General features: G+C 52.9%; 1 protein-coding gene and 1 long non-coding RNA gene across 2 annotated transcripts; both read left to right on the top strand.

The window, feature by feature from the left end:
- Positions 1–4620: 4620 nt before the first annotated feature.
- LOC119089160 lies at positions 4621–9071 on the top strand. Its single transcript, XR_005093021.1, has 2 exons — positions 4621–5852; positions 7834–9071. It is a non-coding gene; the product is annotated as an uncharacterized LOC119089160 (long non-coding RNA).
- Positions 9072–10116: 1045 nt separating this feature from the next.
- Tnnt2 (troponin T2, cardiac type) lies at positions 10117–22486 on the top strand. The gene is made up of 16 exons (XM_037211377.1): positions 10117–10171; positions 11182–11192; positions 11296–11307; positions 13875–13901; positions 15783–15869; positions 16111–16146; positions 17011–17044; positions 17998–18061; positions 18277–18393; positions 19071–19152; positions 19611–19714; positions 20667–20675; positions 20964–21073; positions 21566–21656; positions 21907–21947; positions 22244–22486. The coding sequence occupies exons 1-16, from the start codon at positions 10131–10133 to the stop codon at positions 22287–22289; spliced, it is 912 nt and encodes a 303-aa protein (XP_037067272.1). The 5' UTR covers positions 10117–10130; the 3' UTR covers positions 22290–22486.
- Positions 22487–23028: the final 542 nt, after the last annotated feature.

The raw sequence follows: 23028 nt of genomic DNA, 5'->3' as shown, positions 1-23028 counted from the left end.
TGAGCCACCCGAAAATGCACAGCAAACCGAGAAAGGCAATCCAGTGCCCTGCAACCCCATTATGGCTGGAGTCTAAAGGAGGTCTTCATTCATTACAGCTCTCCCTCAAGGTTGATTGCTCTGGTTTCACCTAGAACCAGCTTGAGGGAGAATGGGTTCGAAGACTGCCCATACCCACTTTGCAGCCTGAGGCAACCCCACAGTTTCTCAGAACGTGGTTAATAAGTACAGCACGGGCCCCCTGCTCCGTAGTTGATGAAGCAGCCAGTGCCACCTGTCTTTGTGTCCTGGGTGAAGGCCCCTCTAGTCCCGAGGACAGAGGCCCTCAGCCCCAGGATGTGCTCATTTGTTCATACCCAGAGCTGGCTTACCTCTGTGGGTCCCCTGCAGCTGGTCTCACACTTTTGCTAGGCTGGGGTAGGTGTAGGGGGGCAGAGGAGGAGGGGAGAGCAGACCCTGAAGACCTGCCTGGAACACCCTGTACATCCTGCCAAGAACTTGATCCGCAGTTGAGGGTTGGAACTCTGGGCAAGGCAGATGAGGTGGCTGTGTGTCACCTGGAAGATGGAGGCTGTGGCTGCTCTGGTTCTGGTGAGCACCTTGACTATGATCCCATGCCCTTCCCTTCTCTGCATCCTGAGAGTTCAAGCAGGCGACCTTAAATGGCTGTGGGATGTTCGTGTTGCAGATTTTGAGTAGTTCCTTGGCAGGTGAACTTTTGTAGCTGGTGTAGCTGTCCTACAGTCTCTTAGGAGAGGCTCATGGGTGCTCCCCTCAGACAATGGAGGGCATGCTCATCAGGGGCAGACTCAAAGTGGTGTGACCTCTGCCTGCATCCCCTCTTTGGGATGGCCCTTGTGAGCAGGCTGCTGGGGAGAGTGTGGCAGCCGCTCCACTCCACGATTTCTTCTGCCACCTGCTTTGCTTTGGAGGCAGCTGATGAACAAGGGTGTAGCTGGAAGTTTGCCTGTGTCCCTCCTGGTCTGCAGCCGCTCAGACCCAAGTAAACACACAGAGGCTTATGTTAATTAAAACTGCTCAGTCATTAGCTCAGGCTTACTACTGACTAGCTCTTACACTTAAACTCAGCCTATTTCTGTTCATCTATATGTTGCCACGTTTTCCATGGCTTTACCTGTGTGCCATTACATGCTGCCCCCTGGACGGCAGGCTGGTGTCTCCTCACTCAGCCTTCCTCTTCCCAGAATTCTCCTTGTCTGCTTATCCCACCTATACTTCCTGCCTGGCTACTGGCCAATCAGTGTTTTATTAAACCAGTGTACAAAAGCATTATCCCCTTTTCTGTTTAATTAAAAAGAAAGGTTTTTAACTTTAACATAGTAAAATTACATATAACAAACAGTTATCAAGCAAGAATTACAGTTACAATATCTAGTCTATTTGTATTTGGCAAAATTAAAGAAAATATTCTGTCTTTCTTATATTTGTGAATCTAAAGTTTTATATCTAATTTGTCTTTTATCATAACCAAGGAAAATTATAACTATCTAGTCTTCAACTACATAAAAAACTTCAGAAGGGGGAAAAAAAACTCAGAAGGATACAATTTTACCTAAGTAAACAGGAAGAGCGTTGTAAGCAACTTCCAAAAATCTAGAATGACAGAGACAGCTGCCTGCCTAGACAGTCACCCAAAGTTCCTCTGTAGCTTTGGGGCATCCATCTTCAGCCCATAGGCCTAGTCTCTCAGTCATTTTGTGTGTGTGTGTGTGTGTGTGTGTGTGTGTGTGTGTGTGTGTGTCCTGTAGAAAGTCTGGCAGTTTCTTCTATGAAGCAGGAACCTGAAGGAACATCTCGCCTTGCAAAGTTCAGTGGTCACCTTCCTATGGGTCCTGCATGTTCATTTAATACAACATATTGTCAATCATCAACGCAAGGGCACTTTTTTGCCCAGTGGCTAACTTTTGCCACAAAGAGAGTCAACTCCACAATCAGTTTCTTCAGTGCCCATCTTCCTCTTTGAAGTAAATCGATGCTGCCAGGAGCAGACATGTCTCAATATCCAGAAAGTCAAAGTTCTTAAAACATTTAAAATGCCATATTCTGTAGGTCTTTGAAGTGTTTGAAGATTACCTACCTAACTGAATTATATCTATGTATACCTAGAAAACTTAACATGACTATAAGTTTAACTATCATAGAAGACTAATTACTAATCTGTATTTCTTATACATTACAATTTAAATGAGCTGCACAAACATAATATCTTAAACAAGAGTAAATATACATACAGTATAACAAAATTAACTTTAAATTTGTATCAATAAACTAAAATCTATACCAATGTAAACCATTTTAAACAAGTTGTTCTTTAAAAGTAGGTTTGACAATATACCCTTTTATCCTATCCTATCTATATACTATATTTCCATATCATATCCCCCTTTCTTCTTTTAGAAAGATATTGACTATGACCAATAACAATTTGTAACCAACAACTTAAACAAAGGCAAACATCGATAATCCATTTTTTGGGAATGTGGGCATAGTTTTCTAGGCTATTTCCTGCTGATAGAGGGCATTGGTAGTCTTATGGGGATCCTGAGAAAATTAAGAATTATGGTCATGTCCTGACTGGAATAGTCTGTGAGGCTGCATTGTCTGAGACAATTGCCATGAAGCCATTCTGGATGTTGGATCATCTGAGCCATGGTGTCATCAGAGACCTTTCAAGGGGTCTTGGCTGGTCAAACCATATTACCCTGGAAGCAATCCACAGGTTCTCATCTTCTGTAGAAACAAAAACAGAACCTCTTTTCTAAAGCAACATATCCTTAGACATAAATTTTGAAATCAAGATATCTTTAAAATATATATATATTGGTTTAACTCAGCAGCGTTTTACAATCAAATATCTCTCTGCAGTTAAAAATCCCAAAGACAACATAATCCAGACTCTGTGTGATTTGCATCTTTATGTGACTTATTTTTTATATTACTTTTACTTTCTCTTTAAAGACTTTATTTTTTAAAACTATATCTTTATATAACTGTCTATCCTCCTTTTTCCTCTTTTTTTTAAGCCTATGTACATTTTTACATACATATAAACAGTTTAGGGTTTATCTCATCTGAATCTGTTTTATTGTGAATCTGTTGCTTTAAACTGCAGCATTACTAGGACTGAAATGGCAGCTTTAGCTGCTGGCTCTGCCCACCTCAGCTTTCCAACACAGCGGAGATAATTTTCCACCGACTCTGGGAGGCAGTGGGTCTATGCCTCTATCAAAGCAGCATGTAGCCCAGAAACTTTTTTTTTTTTTTTTACTATCAAAAGCTGTATCTACCATGCATCATGTGCAGTTTACAGAAACCTCTGTGTAACTCAGCAGGAATCCAACATGCTGTAGCTCCAGCCTGCATGCCGTGATCCCACCATAGCCAGGGGACACATCATTGTACCAAGGTCCGCCATGAGTGACATGAACTAGAAAGGTGCTCTTAGCTACATTTATAATCTCTTCTTAAGCTCTCTCAGATTTTAGGTGGAAACTCTTGCCACCACGTGTGGGCACCATTTGTAGCTGGAAGTTTTCCTGTGTCCCACCCAGTCCGCAGCTGCTCAGACCCAAGTAAACACACAGAGGCTTATATTAATTAAAACTCCTTGGCCATTAGCTCAGGCTTACTACTAACTAGCTGTTATGCTTAAACTCAGCCCATTTCTGTTAATCTATATGTTGCCACATTTTCCGTGGCTTTACCATTACACAAGGGTGTGGAGGTGGCTGGAGTCAGAGATGTGTGTGTGTGTGTGTGTGTGTGTGTGTGTGTGTGTGTGTGTGTAGGTGTATGTAGGAAGTGACATCTGAGTGCCCCCTGGAGGTAAGTCTACCTCCCCACTTTGCTGCTGCAGTGGCCTGGGGGACCCAAGGAGCATCCTGTCATTGGGTGGGTACCCCAGTGTGCGTGCACCAACTCACATGCTTCTTCAGATCATCGCAGTTCTGATTTTCTGCTCATTATTTGTCATGACTAGGCCTCTAAGTTGCTTCTGGGACTACCCTGCAATATACCAGTATGGATGCCAAGCAGTGGCTGTCTGGATGAAGCCCCACACCTAGGGTCTCCTGATACTAAGAACCTACTAGTTTTCCAGAGGAGGGTGCTCTCTGTAGGTAGATGCTCAGATTTCCTCCTTCGGGCATCCATGAAGACTGGCTATGGCCTGTCTGAAAGGTTATGGGCTTCCTTGGAAAGTAGTTTAAGTTCAGGGAGAGCTTAGGAAGAGCAACGCCTAAATTCCAGCAGATTCTAGACTGAGATTCAATGCAAAATGGAGCTTGGTGGGCTCGAATGGGAAGCAGGCTGCCATGCTCTTTATGAGGCCAGCTTGGCTCCGTCTCATTATCCTTCTTAGTCCTCTCCCTCCCTCCGCCTTTCCCAAGCCTCCCCGCTCCAACCCCCCAGCTTTCCTGAACCCCCCCTTTCCTGGGATGCTGCCCCCAGGCCTGTGGCTCCAGCTGGTCCTGCTGCTGACCTGCTGGCAGGACGGCTCACGGCTCAGGATAAGCCTGGAGCTGGGGATCAAAGTCATCGGGCTCAGAGGCTGCTGGGGACCATGGGAAGGGAATGGTGTCAGCCGAATAATGGGTAGGTTGGCTGGAAGTGTGGACATCTTGTGTGCAGAGGGTCCTGACAAGGACTTTCACACAAGGGCAGCCCCGTCCCTCTTAAGTGGTGGAAACTAAAGGAGAGGCTGGGCGTACGGTCAGGAAAGAAGAGAAGGGCAGAGGCTGGGTGAGTCTGGTGTGGAAAGCGAGAGGATGAGTCACTAACAATGTCTGGAAGGGTCAGGGATCTTAGGGCTCGGGGCATCTGGGAAGTTGGGCCTAGTCCATGGAGGTATTTATTCTTCAGGACTTCGGTGGGACCTACTGAGAAGATGGGGTGGAGGGAGAAAGACTTTGGGAGAGAGCTCAGCTGCCTCCCAACTTAGTTTCTTCTTTTAGTTCCATCCCACCCTGCATCCCACCTTGTACCAGTCACCCTCTGTGGGCTGAGGGACCTAAGCATTCCGGCTACAGCAAACGCTGGGTCCTGGCCTTATGGGCCTTTTGATCTAGTGGGCAAGCTGGACAAAGTTGCTCACCAGGACCCCAGTCTCCAACCCTGGAGGGCAACCCCAATGGTTCTCCGCACCCCGCTCATACTCCTGCCGCCAGGCTAAGGAGAGTCGCCATTCTCGTGCCCAACCTCCTCTGGCTGCTGGAGCCCACTCCTGTGAGGAGGACCTGGCGTGTGGCTTGGGGCTCACGGAGACTTCTTTCCAGATGCTCTTTCCAAGGCCTGCAGAACTTGCCATCTGCCGGAGGCCTCTTGGTCCAGCAGCAGCAGCAGCAGCCAGCCGCCAGCCGCCCAGATGTCTGCCCCCCAGCTCTTGCCCTCTGCTCCCCAGGGCTCTTGAAGTGTCTCTAATGTTGACTTCTGCCCCCCACCCTGCTCCCAGCCCCTCCCCCACCCCCCGGGCTCTGGCATCTGCTTTATCAGGATTCTCAAGAGGGACAGCTGGTTTATGTTCCCAGCATATCTGCTCTGGTTTAAAATAGCTTATGTGGGCAGCTGGAGGACCACATGAGCTTATATGGCGTGGGGTACTTGTTCCTTTCGCCCTGCGCCTGGCACCTGCCAAAATAGCAGCCAACACCCTCCATTGTGTCGTCTCCCCCCCCCCCCCATCTCCCGCTGCACATTCCTCCCACCGCAGGGCTTGGCTCTCAAGGCCCCAGCCCACATGCCTGCTTAAAGCTCTCTCCATGCCCTGCCCTCGGCCAGTCCCTGCCTGAGGCTGAGCAGATACCCCAGGACCCGTGTGCAGCCCCCGTTCACAGGTAAGACTAAGGGGAGGTTCTAAGTAAAGGCGGAGGCAGGTAGGAGAATTCGAGGGAATTCGGCGCTGGCGTTTTCCCTGACATGGGTTTGTGTCCACTTTGAGTGGTCACTAGGTTGGTGGAAATCCATGGCCCATTCTAGGGGGGAGAACACCTCCACATTCAGAGGAGCTGTTCCCAGGATAGATTCCAGCATGAGAGCCATGGAGTGGGGAGATCCTGCGTTCTCGATGAGAAGTGAGTGGGAGGTCCCGATCTGCCACTAAAGACACTGTGTGGTTTTAAAGTCTGCAGTAGGTTGCTTTTCCTCCCCAGAGATCTTACTTTTTTTCATGAGCGGAGTGGCCTAGATCATTGTTGGGCCGCTAAATACAACAGAACCCTTGCCAACAGGGATCCTCAGATTGGTCAGGTTAAGGGCCACCCAAACCTTTCTTCGGGAGGCCTAGAGAGCAGGGTAAGACCATGGCTATATTTGCCAAAGAATCCTGGTGACCCAGCTCTCATGTCCAGGAAAGATGCTGCCCTGGGAGCCCTGGGAAAGGTCAAATGTCCGGAGGCACGTGGGCCTGATGGGATTTCTTCAAGCAGATGCGCTGTATCCACTGAGCATCTGGGACCGGGTGTGATTCCACTCCTGGAGGAGGTCAAGGGTGGTTAAGATCCCTTTCCCAGGAGAGGCGAGCTAAGCTTGTCCACACTGGAAGGCTATCCCTGGGACCCCCATATCCCTTCCAGTGTGACCTTTGCCCCACCCCAACTTGCTCTTGTTCTGTGCCTTTGAATTGTAGCAGGTTTTCTGACTTCTGGGCATAGTTTGGGAGGTAATTGCTTGGAGTTGAAGAAATTTCTAGCACATTCCACGGGGAGTCCAGCTGGGAAGCTCCCTGACCTCCAGGATTCCTCCTCTGACCCTCTTCTGACAGGACAGATCTTCCTCCTCTCAGGGCAGAAAAATCTGAGGGGATCAAGTTGCCTATGCCCCTCCCTTCACCCTGTGCTGATTCCTCTGTCCCCTGGGCTAACAGCTGTAGCTTTAGGAAGATCCCAGTTCGATGCTGTGGACCAGGGCTGAAGGACAGTGCCTACACACCTCAGAAACTGCAAGGCCAGAATCTGAAGCTAATCTATTTTATAGGTAAATCAAGTAAAGGTTCAGAGACGTTTAGTGACCTAGCTAAGGCCACACAGTAAAAGCTGGGTTTAAACCGTGGATCTTTTGCTCCCCTGAGAGGGTCTTCTTGGTTTCTCTGTAGTTTTGCTTTATTACCAGTGAAAGGTGACCCCTGTGGCTTGCCGAGAGCGAGGTCAGATGGTAGAAGCTGGTGGAGGGTAGGGCCCTTGGACATGCTCATATCCGCCCCTCCAGCATCCCCATCTCCTTCCGTTCAGGCTCAGCCTCCCCTTTCCTTTTCCCAGCCTCCCTGGCTTAGGTGTGCCCCCTCTGCTGGAAGGAAGCATTCCTCAGACTCTGCAGTCTGTGGTCTGTGCTATTTGGGGAGCTGGATGGTGTTCCTGGGGACAAGGTGGGGAGTTCAAGTCGATCCCACCTCCTCTGATCTCAGCAAGATGTCCAGTGGCTCTAAGCCGGTGGGAGGGCAGGAGAGAAGCTCTCGGGCGGCCACACACCTTCCCCCAAGAACTCTCCCCGTCACCTCCAACACCCCGATGCCTCACAGGCTCTGACTGCCTACCCCTGGGGTTTGTCTCACCCAAGGTGAGTCTACTACCAGACACCTGGGCTCAGGAGTGGCCGTGCTCACTCTGAGATCCAAGTGGAGGTCACCTGGTGTTCAAGTCTTCTCTCAGTAGAATACAGCTCCACCCCCAACTACCCCCCCCCCCCCGTTGAGACACCTTACACATTTGACATCCCTATTCTGCACAGGGCTGCTGTCCAGAGTTCCACTTGAGCAGCGCCCCCGTCCCGTCCCTCCCCCCCCCCCCCCCGCCTGTCCCCACTATCTCTGTCCTACTCCAGCAGAGGGAGCAGAGTGGGGGACTTGCTGTGCTTGTCCCCAACCAAGCAGACCTGGACCAATCCCAAGTTGCAGTGACTTCTGAGTCTCAGAACATCTGGCGAGCGCCAGCTCTCTGGAAACAGCCCAGGCTCTGTGCTGACCATCAGTTCAATCTCGCAACACATTGCCTTTCATGGATGTCCATAGGTGTGTGTGTGTGTGCCTGGCTTGGGGCTCAGCCCTCTTCCCTGCATTGGGATATACAGGGACAGCTGGAGAAGGCAGGGGTGGCACCATCCAGGTCCCACCCTTCCATACTGGCAATCACGTCCCAGGGGGTGGCTTCAGTGCGGCCAGGAAGCAGGGCACAAGGGGAAGCTGTGGGGTGGTCCTGTCAATCAGCGTGCTTCTGTTGCTCGAGCCCGCCACACTGTGTGCTCCTTCTCCTTTGTAACAGGGGGCATTGTCCAAATTTCAGGCAACCTGACAGTGTCCCCACGTTAGGCAGTTATACGCCTCCTGGAACTGGCTTGTAATAATATGGGTTGAGTTTGTTCTCAGGCCAGGCTCTTTACACTATCTCCAATCTGTTCATTCTGTTGCATACACCGCAGGGGAGGAGAACTTTCCCAAAGGGAATTATGGTGCAGGAAAATGAAATGACCTTTCCAAGGTCACACTCAAGGGCACCAGGTGACCCTCGCACTGAGGCCTTGCTCTTTCCACCTCTCCCTGTGGCTTCTTGTGACCATGAATGGACATTATTACACCTGGCCATGCCTAGGCGTCCATTCACTAACATCTGCTGGATCCTCATACAGGCCCTTATCGAGGGTATCTGTACTCCCTCCATCATTCGGAGAGGGCCGTGGTTCAACTGTGCTCCAAGCACACCCACATCTCAGCAAACTAACACAGGAGAGTCAGAACCCAGTGCGGTTGCTGCCACAGTTACAGGAATAATTCAATCGGTTTCCCAGGAAAGCTTTAAAGCTGGAACCTTCATTGAGATTGTGCGGATTGATACTCAAGTCTAAGAAGTAACACAGAAGGGCTGGAGAGATGGGTCAGCAGTGAAGAGCACATATTTAAGGATCCAGGGTGGATTCCTGGCTTCCACGTCAGGTGACTCATAACCACCTGTAACTGAGCTTCGGGGAATCTGAATTCCTCTTCTGAACGCCATAGGCACCCGCCCTCATATGTGTACATCCTCACATACAGACACACACAATAAAAAATAAAAATAAGTCCCCCCCAAAAAGGCAGAAAGAAAACAGAGAAGTTTCTTGTGTCCTCTTGTCTACATTCCCCAGACAAAACATTTCCAAAACTATATAATGTGCTATCACAACTTGTGTGCAGACAGATCCAGTCCATCCACGCTCCCGCTTAGACCACCCCAGCTTCAATTGCGCTTTGTGTGGGTTGAGTTCCACACAGTTTTAACCTGGGTATGTTCATGTATTCATCCCTGCAGTCAAGACCCACAAGGGGACCTGGGAGATGGCTCAGAGGTAAAAGAACCTGCCACCAAGCCCGACAGCCTGAGTCCGATCCCTGGGACCTCCATGGTGGAAGAGGAAAATCAGTTGTTTTCTGACCTCCGTACACACACTGTGATATTCGTGTGCGCACACATAAATAAATAACTATGCAATTTTCAAAAAGGCCAGCAAGGGTCCCTCGTGCATATGACTATTACCATGTCCACTTCCCCCTGCCCTCCACATGAGCCCTGGTGACTTACTCTTCACATTTATAATCTTGCCATTTCCAGAAAGTTATAAATGGAGTCACACAGCGTATGACCATCACAGTCGGCTTTTCTCAAGCCGTAGCTCGAGAGAACAGACCAGTTGTTTATCTCTTTTAATTGCTGACTTCCGTGCTGTGCAGGGCTAGAGTTGGTGTCACCCGTATCCCAAGGGAGCTCTGTGTCAGGACGACATATGTAGTGAGAACAGAAATAGGGCGCCATCCACTAGGACTCTCTGCTCCCCTGGGAAGCGAGAAACACAACTAAGGTTTCTTTGGGACTTACAAAGAGGAACGTAAGAAATCCAGGGTGGCATGCCTGCTCAGGGGCCAGGAATGGGGGAACACCAGTTGCTGCCTTGCGGTGACTCAGGGGTCCTGGCTGCCTCCTTGCAGAAGGAGGTACTGGCTTTGTCCCGTGGGTCACACAGTGAACTCATCCCCAGGCTTCTTGGAGCCCTCGATAGCTAGGTGCAGAAGGCTCCTGCAGAGGGCAGCCGCCTCTCTCTGACTGCCTGCAATGATGTGTTTTTCTCTTTCCGGAGGGAGAGCCGAGGCCATGTCTGACACGGAGGAGGTGGTGGAGGAGTACGAGGAGGAGTAAGTATCGGACCGTCCCGCCTTGCGCACTGTCTCCTCATACTCAGCCAGTGAGCTGCCCAGCAACCCCCACGACCTGGTGGTTCCAGGACTTGGAGCTGGGATTTCTCCCCTTCCTTCCCATTTCTGTAGCTCTGGATAGCAGGCAACCTCAGACTGGGGACTTTGGGAACACAGGACCCGGTTCCAGGACCAGCAGGGTCTTACTAGCTAGCGCACTGGCCATCGGGGCAGGGGAGTGGGGGGGAGCTGAGTAGCTGGGCCTGTTGAAACTGCTAACAGTTCAACAGCTCTCCTGAGGCCACAGAAATGGTGGGCTCCCTCATCCTTCCCCAGGGCACAGCAGTATCACTCCTTCTCAGATCCCTAGTCCCTCATAGTGCCTATCTACAGGCCTGTCCTGGAGAAGCCAAAGATGAACTACAGTTAGGCATTCCAACAAGTATTCTGAGTAGGTCAGGGAGGTCAGATGGACCCACACAGAACCTCCTTTCCATTTGGGCCGCTGAGATGTGAACCACGGAAGGGCTTAGCAAAGGGATGTAATGGGCAGATGTGGCCGAGGTTTCGCAGGAGCTCAGGGAAGAGGGAGAGTGGGTACTGGGGTGGTCAGAGGCAGCTGTGTGGAGAAGGTAGGCCTCACCTGGCAGCATTTGTAGAGAGACTTGGGAGGGAAGGGCTTTCTGAAAAGGAGCACAGCCCGGGAGAACCTCAGAGGTGAGGTGAGAGGCGGAAGTGGGAAGAAGGCTGAGATGATTGTTGACTTAGAGGTTTGCTAGCTTAGTGCTGCCTGGGAAGGGTGGGCCAGGCTGCTGGGGGCCTTTGCAGGGCGAGCCAGAAGATGGAGTGCCATTTGCACAAGAAGGGAGTGGAAAAGGCAGCTGGCTGGCTTCAAGGAAAGGTCACTGTGTGGAGGGTGTGTGTGTGTGTGTGTGTGTGTGTGTGTGTGTGTGTGTGTGTGTGTGTGTAGCATGTGCACCGGTTCTGACAGTGTCTTCTTTCATACGCAGGGAACAGGAAGGTAAGCGCTCATGGGGATGCACACACAGATGCAGGGCAGTACTGCTGGAAACTGACTCACCTCTTCTCTCTTCTCTTTCGCCCTGGTCTTCTCTTCTGAACAGAAGCTGTGGAAGGTATGTACCTCGGGCACATGGGGAGCCAGAGGGGAGTTTTGGGAGGCCAATGTTTCTGGGGTAATAGCTTGTCTTTCTTTGCCCTGAACTCCTAGCTGAGCAGAGATGTCCCCAGTAATCACTTTTGCACATATATGTATATATAATATATGTGTGTGTGTGATGTATATAAAACATACATATATACATACATACATACATACATGCATACATACATACATACATATATTTTACCATGAAAACTTTGAAATGTATAAAGACAGGAAGAGAAGAATAATGAGCTCTCACGCTCTCGTCACCCAGCCTCCGCAATCATAACCATGTGGCCAACCTCTCATCTCTACGCCAGCTGATCTGAGGAGGCACCACAAACCATTCCTGGATACGCACTTTATTACTTCAGCACATATCTCAAGATATGTGCGCTGGAGAGATGGCTCAGCACTTACGAGTACTGGCTGCTTTTCCAGAGGACCCAGGTTCAATACCTGCTACCCCCATGGTGGTTCACAACCATATGTAACTCCAGTTTCAGGATATCTGACACCCTCTTCTGGCTTCTACGGGCACCATGCACACAAGTGCACCGACATACAGGCAAAACATCCATATGTATAAAAAGTTAAATTAAATTGGAAGTTAGAAAAAATAAGTCCATCAAACAAACACAGCCATAATGCCATGAACAAACCGAAGCACATTCCATTGACTGCTTTTGAAAATGTGGCTATGAAAGTGCTCCATTACCTGGGACATTTCCTATGGGCATGAAGCTTTATTATAACCTGGCAAAGGTCCATCTTGCTGTCCCCTCGTCTTAGATATGATGACATGTCACCCTCCTCGGCTTGGGCTCTTCTCTCTCTCTCTCTCTCTCTCTCTCTCTCTCTCTCTCTCTCTCTCTCTTTCTCTCCTCTTCCTCCTGGAAGGCCCAGAATGACCCTGTGGCTCTTGGCTTCTATACCACACCAGTCTGCAGCCCGGCTTGCCGTGGTTTGGGAAAGTCATGTCCTGTGTGGACACAAGGAAAAGGGTCTCTGACTGTCTAGGGAGCCACACCTCCCTCGCTCCTCAGGCTTTCTGGGAAAAGTGAGGAGTCTCTTGCTCCTGAGGAGTCTCTTGCTCCTTTACGACTGTTCTGGGGTCATGTAGCCAAATAGGAGCCACAAGCACAAAGGGTCCACAGGTGCCATTTCTGGTTTTTAGGAGCCGTTAGAAAGATCTCTCATCCTGGCCCACCTGGCATTCCACCACTGAGATAATCTCCAGACCAAGGCTTTTTTTATAATTCAGGCTGGTCTCAAGCTGTGGCCATCTCCCTGCCTCAGCTCAGTACTGGGATTACAAGCATGAGCCACAGCCACCATGTCCAGCTTCAAAAAGGTGTTTTGAATCAAGAGCCCAGCTGCCTGCAATTTCCCCATAGAAGGGACTCCATCTTCTGGGGATTCCCTTGCCTTGGAGGATTTTTACAGCAGGTTCTTGGTGGTAGGGTTTGGGAAACAGACTTCAGCCAGATTTGGGACCTTCAGCCTGGCTACTACACACACACACACACACACACACACACACACACACACACACACACACACAGCGGGTTCTGTCTGGGAGTCAAAGTTCTCGGTGGAGTGAGCGCCTTGCAGCATCTGCCTCTGCCTTACTTGTCCTGCATGGTCCAAGGCACCGCCTCTGGCTCATAAAAGAAGGGTCCAGATGAGTGGTTGAAACCTACAGGGCAGATAGTCTTAAGGGTCTTTTTTCTAGGGCAAAGGATCTTCCCATTGCTGTTAAGACACCTCCCCACTCCCACCTCTCTTTCTCACACACATATCTTTTTTGGTTTTTCGAGACAGGGTTTCTTTGGGTAGCCTTGGCTGTCCTAAAACTAGCTCTGGGGACCAGGCTGGCCTCCAACCTACCTCACAGAGATCCGCCTGCTGGGATTAAAGGCGTGTGCCACCATTGCTAGCATCTTAAAGTCTTCCTTAAGCAGAGGTTTGCATGGAGAACAATGGGGAAACAGAGTCAGCCCCCTCAGATTATGAGTCCGTGCCTTCCAACAGGCCAGGCCGGCTCCCTTGGTATGACCCCCAGTGTGGTGGTCCTCCATGTGATTCTGGGAGTCTGTGGATGTTCTGTGGGATAGTCCCAAAACTCACTCAGGGCAGGAATGTAGGAGAAGATGGAGAGGGAGTAAGTTTTTTCCCATTTTCTGATACTGGGGTCCACTATCTTAGTGAGGGAGAAGCTGGGACCTGTAGCCTAGAAGCAGGCCGGGGCTGAATACTTTCAGGTGCCAGGCTCCGCTTGGTTTTAGGCGTTCTGTTCTCAGTAGTGATCGGGAACTGACTGTCATGGTGTCTGTTTACTTGAGGCGTGGGGATGTCGCTGAGGAGTGAGCCTGCTATGTGGCTTGAGTGTTGGCTTGGGGATGGGAATTCAGGCCTAACTCTGGGCTGGCTGTGGCCTGCACCACCGCCGCCGCCGCCGCCACCAGGCTGTCTGCTGCTGCACACTAACCTGTTCCGCTTGCTCCCTTTGCGGCTGTCACCTCCTGCGCCTGGAAGAGGAAGACTGGAGTGAAGACGAAGACGGTATACAGCTTCCTCTGTCCTCTCCCCTGCTCTCCCGTTCCCCTGGGCTCTGGGCTTGGGCTAGGAAGGTCCGTCACTTCAAGCCCGGACCCTAGGACCCCCCCCCCCATTCCTTCCTTTCCTTCTTGGCTTTTCTCTGGGGTGGGCAGTGGGAAGGGTCTGGGCTGTGCTCCACGTGTGGTCACAGAGGGGTTCTTATGGCACGAATGAACCCCACCCAACTGCTCTGCCGTGCATGGCAGTGTTCCATGTGGGGACCTTCCCTGCTTTGCCCAAGGCACGGCGGCCAAGGGGTTAGGGTTCTGAGGACAAAGTCACTGAAGAGTAGCAGAGAAGACTGTGAAGAGCCAGAGCAGAGAGGGTGTGATGTAAGCCTTCAGATGTGTGCTGCCGAGTGGTGGGGGGAGGCTGGACTTGCTCGCAGGGATAACAGGAGGGCAAAGGAGACAGAATGGGGCTTAATTTCAGGACCAGCTTTCCCACAGTGACGTCCAAGGGAGCCCCTAAGTGTGACCTGCTCATTGGGCTTCTGTGTGACCACTGCACCAAGGGCATGCGGCACAGAGAGATGAAGCCTGGGGTGTATGGAAGAGGTGCCAGCGTGGTGGCCTCAAGGTGGACCCCAGAACTGGCCATCTTCCTCTATTCTCACGCTACTGGCAAACCTCCTGCAGGGTTGAAAGAAGTACCCCAGACCTCAATGAGGACCCAGTCCTAGGAAAGGAGGCCGGAGGAGATGAGCAGAGCGGGTGGAGGTGCCCTCTTCCCTCGGGTGGTTCTTTCTGTCATGAGGTGTTTTCTCCTCCCTCTGCCAAGGGCCACCACTTGTCAGCCTATCCATCACTGAATGTCACAAGCACTTCCGCCAAGCCGAGTCATGGTCTGGATGGCATCCTGCCTCCCTAATCTGTCTGTCCCTTCTGAATGTTGGGAGAGGCGGGGTCCACATCCTGCCAAGCAAATGATGAAAATAGAAATTCTTGGCAACCTTCTGGGTAGCACAACCCTCTAAATATTGGGCATTTCATCCACCCGCACAACCTCGTGGCTTTGGTTTCTGCTAGACATGGAGGAAGGGTCTGTAGATTTGAAGAGTCCCTGGATTCACAGCAGACCTTCCCTGGCACCTCAGTTTAGTCAGGACTTGTCCTGTGGTGCCAGACACTGATTGGAGCCTCCAGGGTGAAAAGTTAGGGAAGATGATGGAATCATATCACCAGGGAGGTCACAGGAGCAAGTTCTAACTTGGGCAGAAAGAGGCTGGATAGTCCTTCACCCCAACTGGTCCCCAGCAGTGAGTCTTGCTGTCCTCCATCACTGGTGTTCCCTATAGCACCCACCACCACCACATCACGTGCTCCCACCTCAACTATCTGGCTTGTCCAGAAACCTCCAGGTGGCAAATGGGTGTCCACACTGGGGAAGACCCCATTCTGATTTCCAAACTCCCGGGATGGCAAATTTGGGACACTTACCAGCCAGATGGTACCCTTCTGTTGGGTCCCACTTTTCCTGCAAAGGAGCAGAGAGTGAACTCTTCGGGCTGGCAGACCCACAGTCCCAGCTGCACCCCATCACTTGTGGGGTTGAGCCACGGATGAGAGTGTAGATGAGTGAATGAGGCTGTGTGCCTCCGAACCTTTGCTTACAGAAGTTGGCCCGGGCTGGGTGTGGCTGTGAGCTCCAGTTTGCTGCCTTCTGGTGCCAACCGGGAACGAAGCAGCTTCCTTCTGTCACTCGAGGCCAAGGCTCCCGAATCATGCGAACCTGGATATTACTAGTCCTCTCCCACCCCTCCCAGGCTGATCTCTGTTCTGGGGGTGCTGTCTGGTTGCTGAGAGAGGGGCCTGGTTGTTCATGGTGTCTGGTTCACCTCTCCAGAGCAAGAGGAGGCAGTGGAGGAGGAGGATGGCGGGGCTGAGGCTGAGCCCGAGGGTGAGGCTGAGACAGAGGAGACCAAAGCAGAAGGTACGCCGGGGTAAGGGGACAAGGGCCTCAGGGGTGGTGTTTGAAGAAGTCAGTTGTCCAGGTGCTTTCTAGCTTGTGTGCCTGCCATTCCTGGCTGGGCTGGGGGGGGGGGTGCAGCAGTCCAGTGCTTCTTTCATGGCTGACCCTACAAACGAAGAGGCGTGCATGCCTGACCATGGGCGCACTCCCAGGGAAATGAGCTCAGAACAGGACTTCTGTTGATTGTTCGTGCTTTGTTTAGAGGTTGGTCCAGATGAAGAAGCCAAAGACGCTGAAGGTAAGTGCTGGGTATCAGCACAGGAGTCAGACATGACAGGGGAATTTCTCACAGTAGCTTTGAGGAAGACTGTGCCCGGGGATTCCACCGAAGTTATACAGGAAAGGGTTAGAAGGCAGAACTTGGTGGCACTTGCAGGGGTTCGGTGGCTCTGAACCTTTGTCCTCTTTACCTCAGAGAAGGGGCCTTAGTGCCCCAAAGGAGAAGGAACCAGCATCTAGCCCCCCTAGTCTGTGCAGGGTAGTGGACTCAGAAGTCACCTTCACACCCAGGCTCCTGGCACCCAGGCAATGCCGGTGAGGTCTGGTGTTGGTAGGATGGACTTCCAAGACATAGATGCTCCATGCTGTAGCGACATTGTCATCAAGGTCCTTGGCAGGCTGCAGCCTCTATCAGCTGGCTCCAGTCACTGAGGCTGGGGGCTTGGGGGTTTGGGGGTGATATCCAGCCAGGCCTTGGAATCATGCCCACTACCTCCCTGGCCCTGTGGCCACCAGGAACTCCAGGGCCCAAAACATTAAGGCCGATCTGAGAAAGGCTCTAGGGTTGGAGCCCCCTGGGAACCTTCCCACAAGCCCCTGCATCACTGTGAAGTCTGAGAAGCAATCTTCCCAACCCAGAACAGACGAGCAAAGGCTCTGAGGCCCCAGGTCTAGTGTCCCTGTAGACACAGCCAGTCAAGCTCTGTGACCTCACCTCCAGACAACCTTCGTGCCTGTTGGTGACTATGGAAGTCCAGATTTGCCAGGGCTGGGGGAGATTCCCTGTGCTGGCGGGGAAACAGAGACCCACAGGTGTCCAGCTCAGGGTGGAGCTGGGACTACTCAGGCTTGCTGACCCCATATGTCCTTCTCCCTCCTCCAGACGGTCCAGCAGAGGAGTCCAAACCCAAGCCCAGGTGAGTGGGATGCACCTATCTGTAGTAAAGCCCTGGGGACAGAGGGCAGTTAGGGAGGCTGATGAGAAAGAGGCAGGCGTGCATGTGGTATAGCGAGCATGAACAGAGATCTCTGCCTGCGGGGAAGAACAGGGGATGAACTGCACCGTGAACTTCACTACCAATTATGCCCTAACATGGATGGAGTTACATTCATCTACAGAATGGGGAAGGGCCATTCATGGCCTTGGACAGACACGCTGCCTATCCCACAGGATGGCCTCCCTCTCAATTAGGGTGGGACCTAGGGGGAAAGGGGCGCAAACTCCGGGGAGCCGAGCAGTGAAACCGTGCCAATCTAGGCATGACAGCTCCGGGGAGCTACCAATGGGCAGAAAAGGGCAGCTTTGTCCTGTACCTGGAACCACATCTGGAGGCTCTGAGTGGGGCCATTGGGACCGAGCATTTCCTTCTTGGCAATGCTTATACCGCCAGCAGATGGCGCCTTAGCACCCTCATGGCCTCCAGTGGCCTGTGTGGGTCTTAGCTCTGTTCATCCTCTCCTGGCTGGCTGCCTTGCATATCCTGGAGCATCTCCTTCTAGCTCCCAAAGGCCCAAGAGCATGTGAGGAAATCAAGAATCAGAGATCCACGGGGGTGGGGGTGGGGGGGGGGCGGGGACACGGACACACCATCCAAGCTCAGCTCTTCGGCTTCCTCGCTGTGTAGTTTTAAGCCTCCATTTTCCTGATTGGGGGGGGGGGGTCAGCGCTGCCCCCTTCTGGGATCTAATGAGAGGACAAAATGAAATTAACTCGCTGAAAGCCTGAGCAAGTGAGGTAGACGTTGGTGCTGATACCATCACAGAGGTGAACACTCCTGCTGGGAGCCAGCCCCAGAGGCTCCAGGAACACATGGTCCCTCACCTCCCCAGTCGCTTTGGTGACCCCTGAACTCTCCATTCCTCTCTGCAGCAGGCTCTTCATGCCGAACTTGGTGCCACCCAAGATCCCCGATGGAGAGAGAGTGGACTTTGATGTGAGTGGTGGCTGCGGGTCGAGCAGGCCGGCTTGGGGTCAGGGCAAGGACTCCAATAAGAGTGACCGAGCTCCTGATCTTGTGGGCTGGGGCAGGCCGTGGGCAGGATGCTGTAGGGACGGCAGAGGTTCAGGTCCCATGCCCGGTTAGTACCTTTTGCATTGGGCCCACTCATTTTCACGGGTGCGGCAGGCTCAGCCAGGCTCTCCCCACAGGACATCCACCGGAAGCGCATGGAGAAGGATTTGAATGAACTACAGACGCTGATCGAGGCTCACTTTGAGAACCGGAAGAAGGAGGAGGAGGAGCTGATCTCGCTCAAAGACAGGATCGTACGTGTCAATCTTCCACAGTCCACCCTGTCCTCCCCGCCCTCCCCTGCCCTCCCCCCTCCCCGCGCGCTCCCCCTCCACAGTCTGCCTCAAGCTACCAACCTGTTGGATGCTGCTCTCCTTGGGTCCCTGCCACCTGCCTATCAGTAGTACAGATGCTCCTTGCCAACAGCAGCCTGATAAGTTCTGGCTCTAGCTGGGCTTGACCAGGCACCACTGGCTGTGGACCGGCAGTCAAGTCTGTGTTCCCTGTTCCTCTTCCCTACCCATGGGGCATAGCTGCCTCACTGCTGCAGGAGACGCAGGATCGGCCTGAGCAATCCTAGGTGACACCCAGAATTCCACTCTGAGAGAGGAGATTATTTGATTCCTTGTTTTTCTGTACCCGGCCTGCTTTCCTCAGATGCGCACTCCAGTCATGTATCTTTGAGCACAGAAAAGCTGCCAGGGCCGGGACAGGGGCCGGAGCATGGATACAGCCCTTAAGGGAGACAAGAGAAGCCACTTGGCATTTCCCGCAGAATCGAGACGGTCTCCACCTGTGATGGGCCACTTCCATCTGCGTCCCTGGAGCAGGCTGAGAGCAGAAGCCTGTGGAAGAGGGCCACCTCCCAGTCCCTGGACTGGGGATAACACCCCTCCTGGGCACACACAGGAGTTTCTACCTCTCTCCCCAGGAAAAGCGGCGGGCAGAGCGGGCCGAGCAGCAGCGCATTCGCAATGAGCGGGAGAAGGAACGGCAGAACCGCTTGGCTGTGAGTGACCACGCTAGCCACGGAGCCCCGCAAGTCCCAGTGCCCTCTCTATTCACAGACATCAGTCTGAGAGGCAGCATTTATCACAGAAGTTCAGGTCATTGGCGCAGTGTTGGCATCACACCAATGAACAGGACAGACTCGCTGGGGCCTTGTGCTCATGATTTTAAGATCCCCCTAGCCCCCATTCCTTCCCTAGTACAGGATGTGAGGACAGAGGGCCTCTCAGCCTGGGGGGATGGTGGGATTTTACAGATGTGAATCGGCGCTTCATTAACTCACTCATACAACAATTCATCTATCCATTCCGTAAACTCCACTTTGCCCATCTTGTGCCAGCTCCTTGTCCAATGGGAAGAAAGCTGAGCTCATTTGTAAAGAACACCAGCTTCAACCCAGAGTCTGGATTCCCACCCTCGACACTAATGCGTTCATTTGCCCTCCCTGAGATCAGGAAGAGAGGGCCCCGGCGCGAGGAGGAGGAGAACAGGAGGAAGGCTGAGGATGAGGCCCGGAAGAAGAAGGCTCTGTCTAACATGATGCATTTTGGAGGGTACATCCAGAAGGTAGGTGGGAAGCGGCATCGGACACCAGGAGATCTCAGTGTATCCTCAAGGCTGCCTGGATCCATGAAGAAATTCCCAACTGCTGTGCTGAAGTCTAAGGTCTCCCCATGCTTAGCCCCCACACCCCAAGCTGGCTATCAGCCTGACCGTGGCTTCACTCTGCTGTGGGCAAAGGTTAGAACACTAATATGCCTCCTCATGCTGGCTCCCCAAGGTGATTGGGTGCAACCGGGAGAATCATGGGTCCTGGAGCTCTGGTTGGAGAGCTGATTCTGCCACACACAGCAGCATGGCCTGCTATACCCTCTGATCCTGTCTCCTTACATGGCCTAGTATTGCCTGCCCTGCAGCTTCAGGGAGGCAACGAGCTAGCATGGCAAGTGTGTGCTGCACGGATGTGAGGTGGTTTGCTTGTGGACGCTCACGCCTACTAGATACCCCGCCCTCAGATCCCCCAGTCCCCCACCCCATCAGGGCTGGGGCCTGATTTTCTTTCTTCATCTTTTTGTTTGTTTTTTTTAAAGACAGGGTTTCACTGTGTAGCCTTGACTGTCCTGGAACTCACTATGTAGACCAGGCTAGCCTTGAACTCACAGAGATCCACCTATCCTCTGCCTCCCAAGTACTGGGATTAAAGGCAAGGGCCACCGTGCCCAACCAGGCCTGATTTTCTTTATGCATGGAGGCATCGGAATATTTTCTTTTAGATACCCTAAGCCCCCAGCTCTGCCCCTGTGTCTCTGTCCTCACAGTGACCATACCAGGCAAATGTTCTAAACATTTCCCTTCCCTGAGCCCCAGACCTGTGCTCAGCACAGCAGTCAGCCCCTGCTGAGCAGCCGAATCACCTTGTCCTTACTGTCTTCCTGTCTCCCACCCTGCTTCTCTCCGTGTCTCTGTGGCGGTCTTGGTCTTTCTCTCTGGGTCTTTCTCTCATGGTTTCCTGGTTTAGCAAGCTCAGGTGGGTACAAAACCTCGAGTCCTCCCTTAGTTGTAGAGTGCTCCCTGGGAGGGGAGCACACCTTGTTGGAGGAGGAATTGTGGGAGGAGGGAGGACACTTAGGCCCCTCCTTGCCCCGGCCTCAGTTTCTCCCTGGGGGGGGGGATCTAGAAGGTGATGGTGTGTCATGTTGCTAGAGCAACAGGATAGGGACCTGGCCCTACGCCCCCAGGGTCAGGGGTCAGGGAGGGTCAGGGGACAGGGAGGAGCCATCTCTAGACAATTGTCCCTGCTCCCCACCGGCTTCAGACAGAGCGCAAGAGTGGGAAGAGACAGACCGAGCGAGAGAAGAAGAAGAAGATCCTGGCCGAGAGGAGGAAGGCGCTGGCCATCGACCACCTGAATGAAGACCAGCTGAGGTGTGCCCAGTTGGGTGGGTGGCCTCTGGCCGTGTTCTCTGGAGTAGGGTGGAGGGTACTTCTTACTGCAAACCACCAGGGGGCGTCACTCCCTCACACATTTACCAAGGCTCATGACCAGGGCCGGTGCTGGGCCTCACAGGTCAGGCCTCCCGTGGGAGCGTTGCTGGCAGGGAAGGAGGACTGAGCCCTTGCTTGGCCACCTTCACGCAGAAGGTCGGGAAGGAGGATTGAACTAGATGCTCTACAGTACCAGGACTCCCAGAACTCTGCTCTGGCAGCCCTTGGTGTCTGTCCCTGAACACTGGGCACAGTAGCAGGGACCCAGAATTTCAGAATGGCCAGGCCCATAGCCCAGGCTGGAGGCACCCTCTGCAGACCTGAATGTGCGAGGGCAGGCTGGGGGACCGTGCAGGCCCGTCGGGGCCAGGGGGAAAGCCAAAGCCACGGTCTTCATTGGGCCCCCCTCCCCTCCCACTGCGGCTCCCGCAGAGAGAAGGCCAAGGAGCTGTGGCAGAGCATTCACAACCTGGAGGCCGAGAAGTTCGACCTGCAGGAGAAGTTCAAGCAGCAGAAGTACGAGGTGAGCGGCTCACTGTGCCCGTCCTTCGCCGTGCTCCGGTTTGACCTGCTCCCCACCACGGCTGACCCTCAAAGCCTCCTTCCCTGTCCTCCATCAGTCCATTCGACTCACTCACTCCCCCCCCCCCCCGGTGTTCTGGTGCTTACCTCCTCCCGCTTTACACCTGTGCTTCTATGCTGAACCCCCTTCCCCCCCAGCCCTCACTGAATGAACCCCCACTTTAGCCTTTATCTTCCCTGTGTTCTTCCAGATCAACGTCCTGCGAAACAGGATCAATGACAACCAGAAAGTGTAAGTGTCCACGGCCCCTCTCTCACGGTGCAGCCTGCCTCTCTCTTCCCCGTCCTGCTGTGAGGGTTCAGACCCCAGCCCTCCCTCTTCTCCTTCCATTCACAGCTTCCTTCTTTCAGCCTTAGCCGCTGCTCACCCGTGCAGGGTGGGGTGGGGCGGGGCAAGGCCCTTGTCATATCCCACCCCTGCTCCAGGGTGTCCATCTCAACCCTTAGCTTCTCTTCGCCTGCCCTCTGCCCCACTGGAAACTGTTACCCCCACGCCCTCCATCTCACGGGGTTCTGCTTCTCCTGCAGCTCCAAAACCCGTGGGAAGGCCAAAGTCACCGGGCGCTGGAAATAGAGACGGCGGCGCTGCTCTCGCCAAAGCTCTGCCCCTTGCCTGCGTCCCTGCCCTGAGCATCCCAGCTCTGGGTCCTCCTGGGCACCCAGTGCAAACTCCCGTCTGGAAAGCGGGAGCTGGGCCAGCTAGAAGCCCGTACTCTGCCGACCCCTCTGTCTGCACCACTCCAGGAATAAAAGGCCAGCACGCTGCACACACGGAGTGGTATTTCTGTCGTTTCTCCCGAGCGTCACAGGGAATCAAGACCCTCACATCTGCCAGCTCTGGAGGAACTTATGCCAGACTGGTCTTCTTTTACCCACCTACAGCTTTTACCCACCTACAGGAGAGGAGCTGGTGCCTGAGTAATGCACATACATTCTCAGGGCCCAGGAGGGAGGTGGGAACAGAGGACAGGGTTTGTGATTTTAGCCTCTGAGTCACCAGGCACAGCACACTGGAGAAGAGGCCTGTCACATAGGGAGGGAGCATTCCCCATGTGAGTCATTTGCTGGGGAACAATGGAGCCTCTTTGGATGGTTCCTGTTTTCTTTCTCCTCCTGGCCTGGGCACTGAGAGCCCACTGTCTGAGGGGCAGGGAGCCCTTGAGGGAGGAAGGAAGGATGGTTTCATTGGGCAGCTGTTCAGGCCAGAGCTGCCAAGAGGCTTGGGCTAGTCTGAGTGCCTCAGTTTCCCCTTTCCCATGATCTGCATATCTTCCAGGACTTAAAAATCCCCAGAGCTGGGGCTAGAGAGATGG

The sequence above is a fragment of the Peromyscus leucopus genome, chromosome 15 (assembly GCF_004664715.2).
Source record: "Peromyscus leucopus breed LL Stock chromosome 15, UCI_PerLeu_2.1, whole genome shotgun sequence".
Lineage (NCBI taxonomy): Eukaryota > Metazoa > Chordata > Mammalia > Rodentia > Cricetidae > Peromyscus > Peromyscus leucopus.
This window is presented reverse-complemented; position numbering and strand designations above follow the sequence as displayed.

What these genes read in the sequence shown, in the direction of transcription:
- Tnnt2 (XM_037211377.1), top strand. Translation starts at nt 10,131, where the DNA reads ATGTCTGACACGGAGGAGGTGGTGGAGGAGTACGAGGAGGA. An exon ending in GAGTCCAAACCCAAGCCCAG is followed by an intron (nt 17,045 to 17,997) that starts GTGAGTGGGATG and finishes TCCTCTCTGCAG; the next exon opens with CAGGCTCTTCATGCCGAACT. An exon ending in TCAAGCAGCAGAAGTACGAG is followed by an intron (nt 21,657 to 21,906) that starts GTGAGCGGCTCA and finishes GTGTTCTTCCAG; the next exon opens with ATCAACGTCCTGCGAAACAG.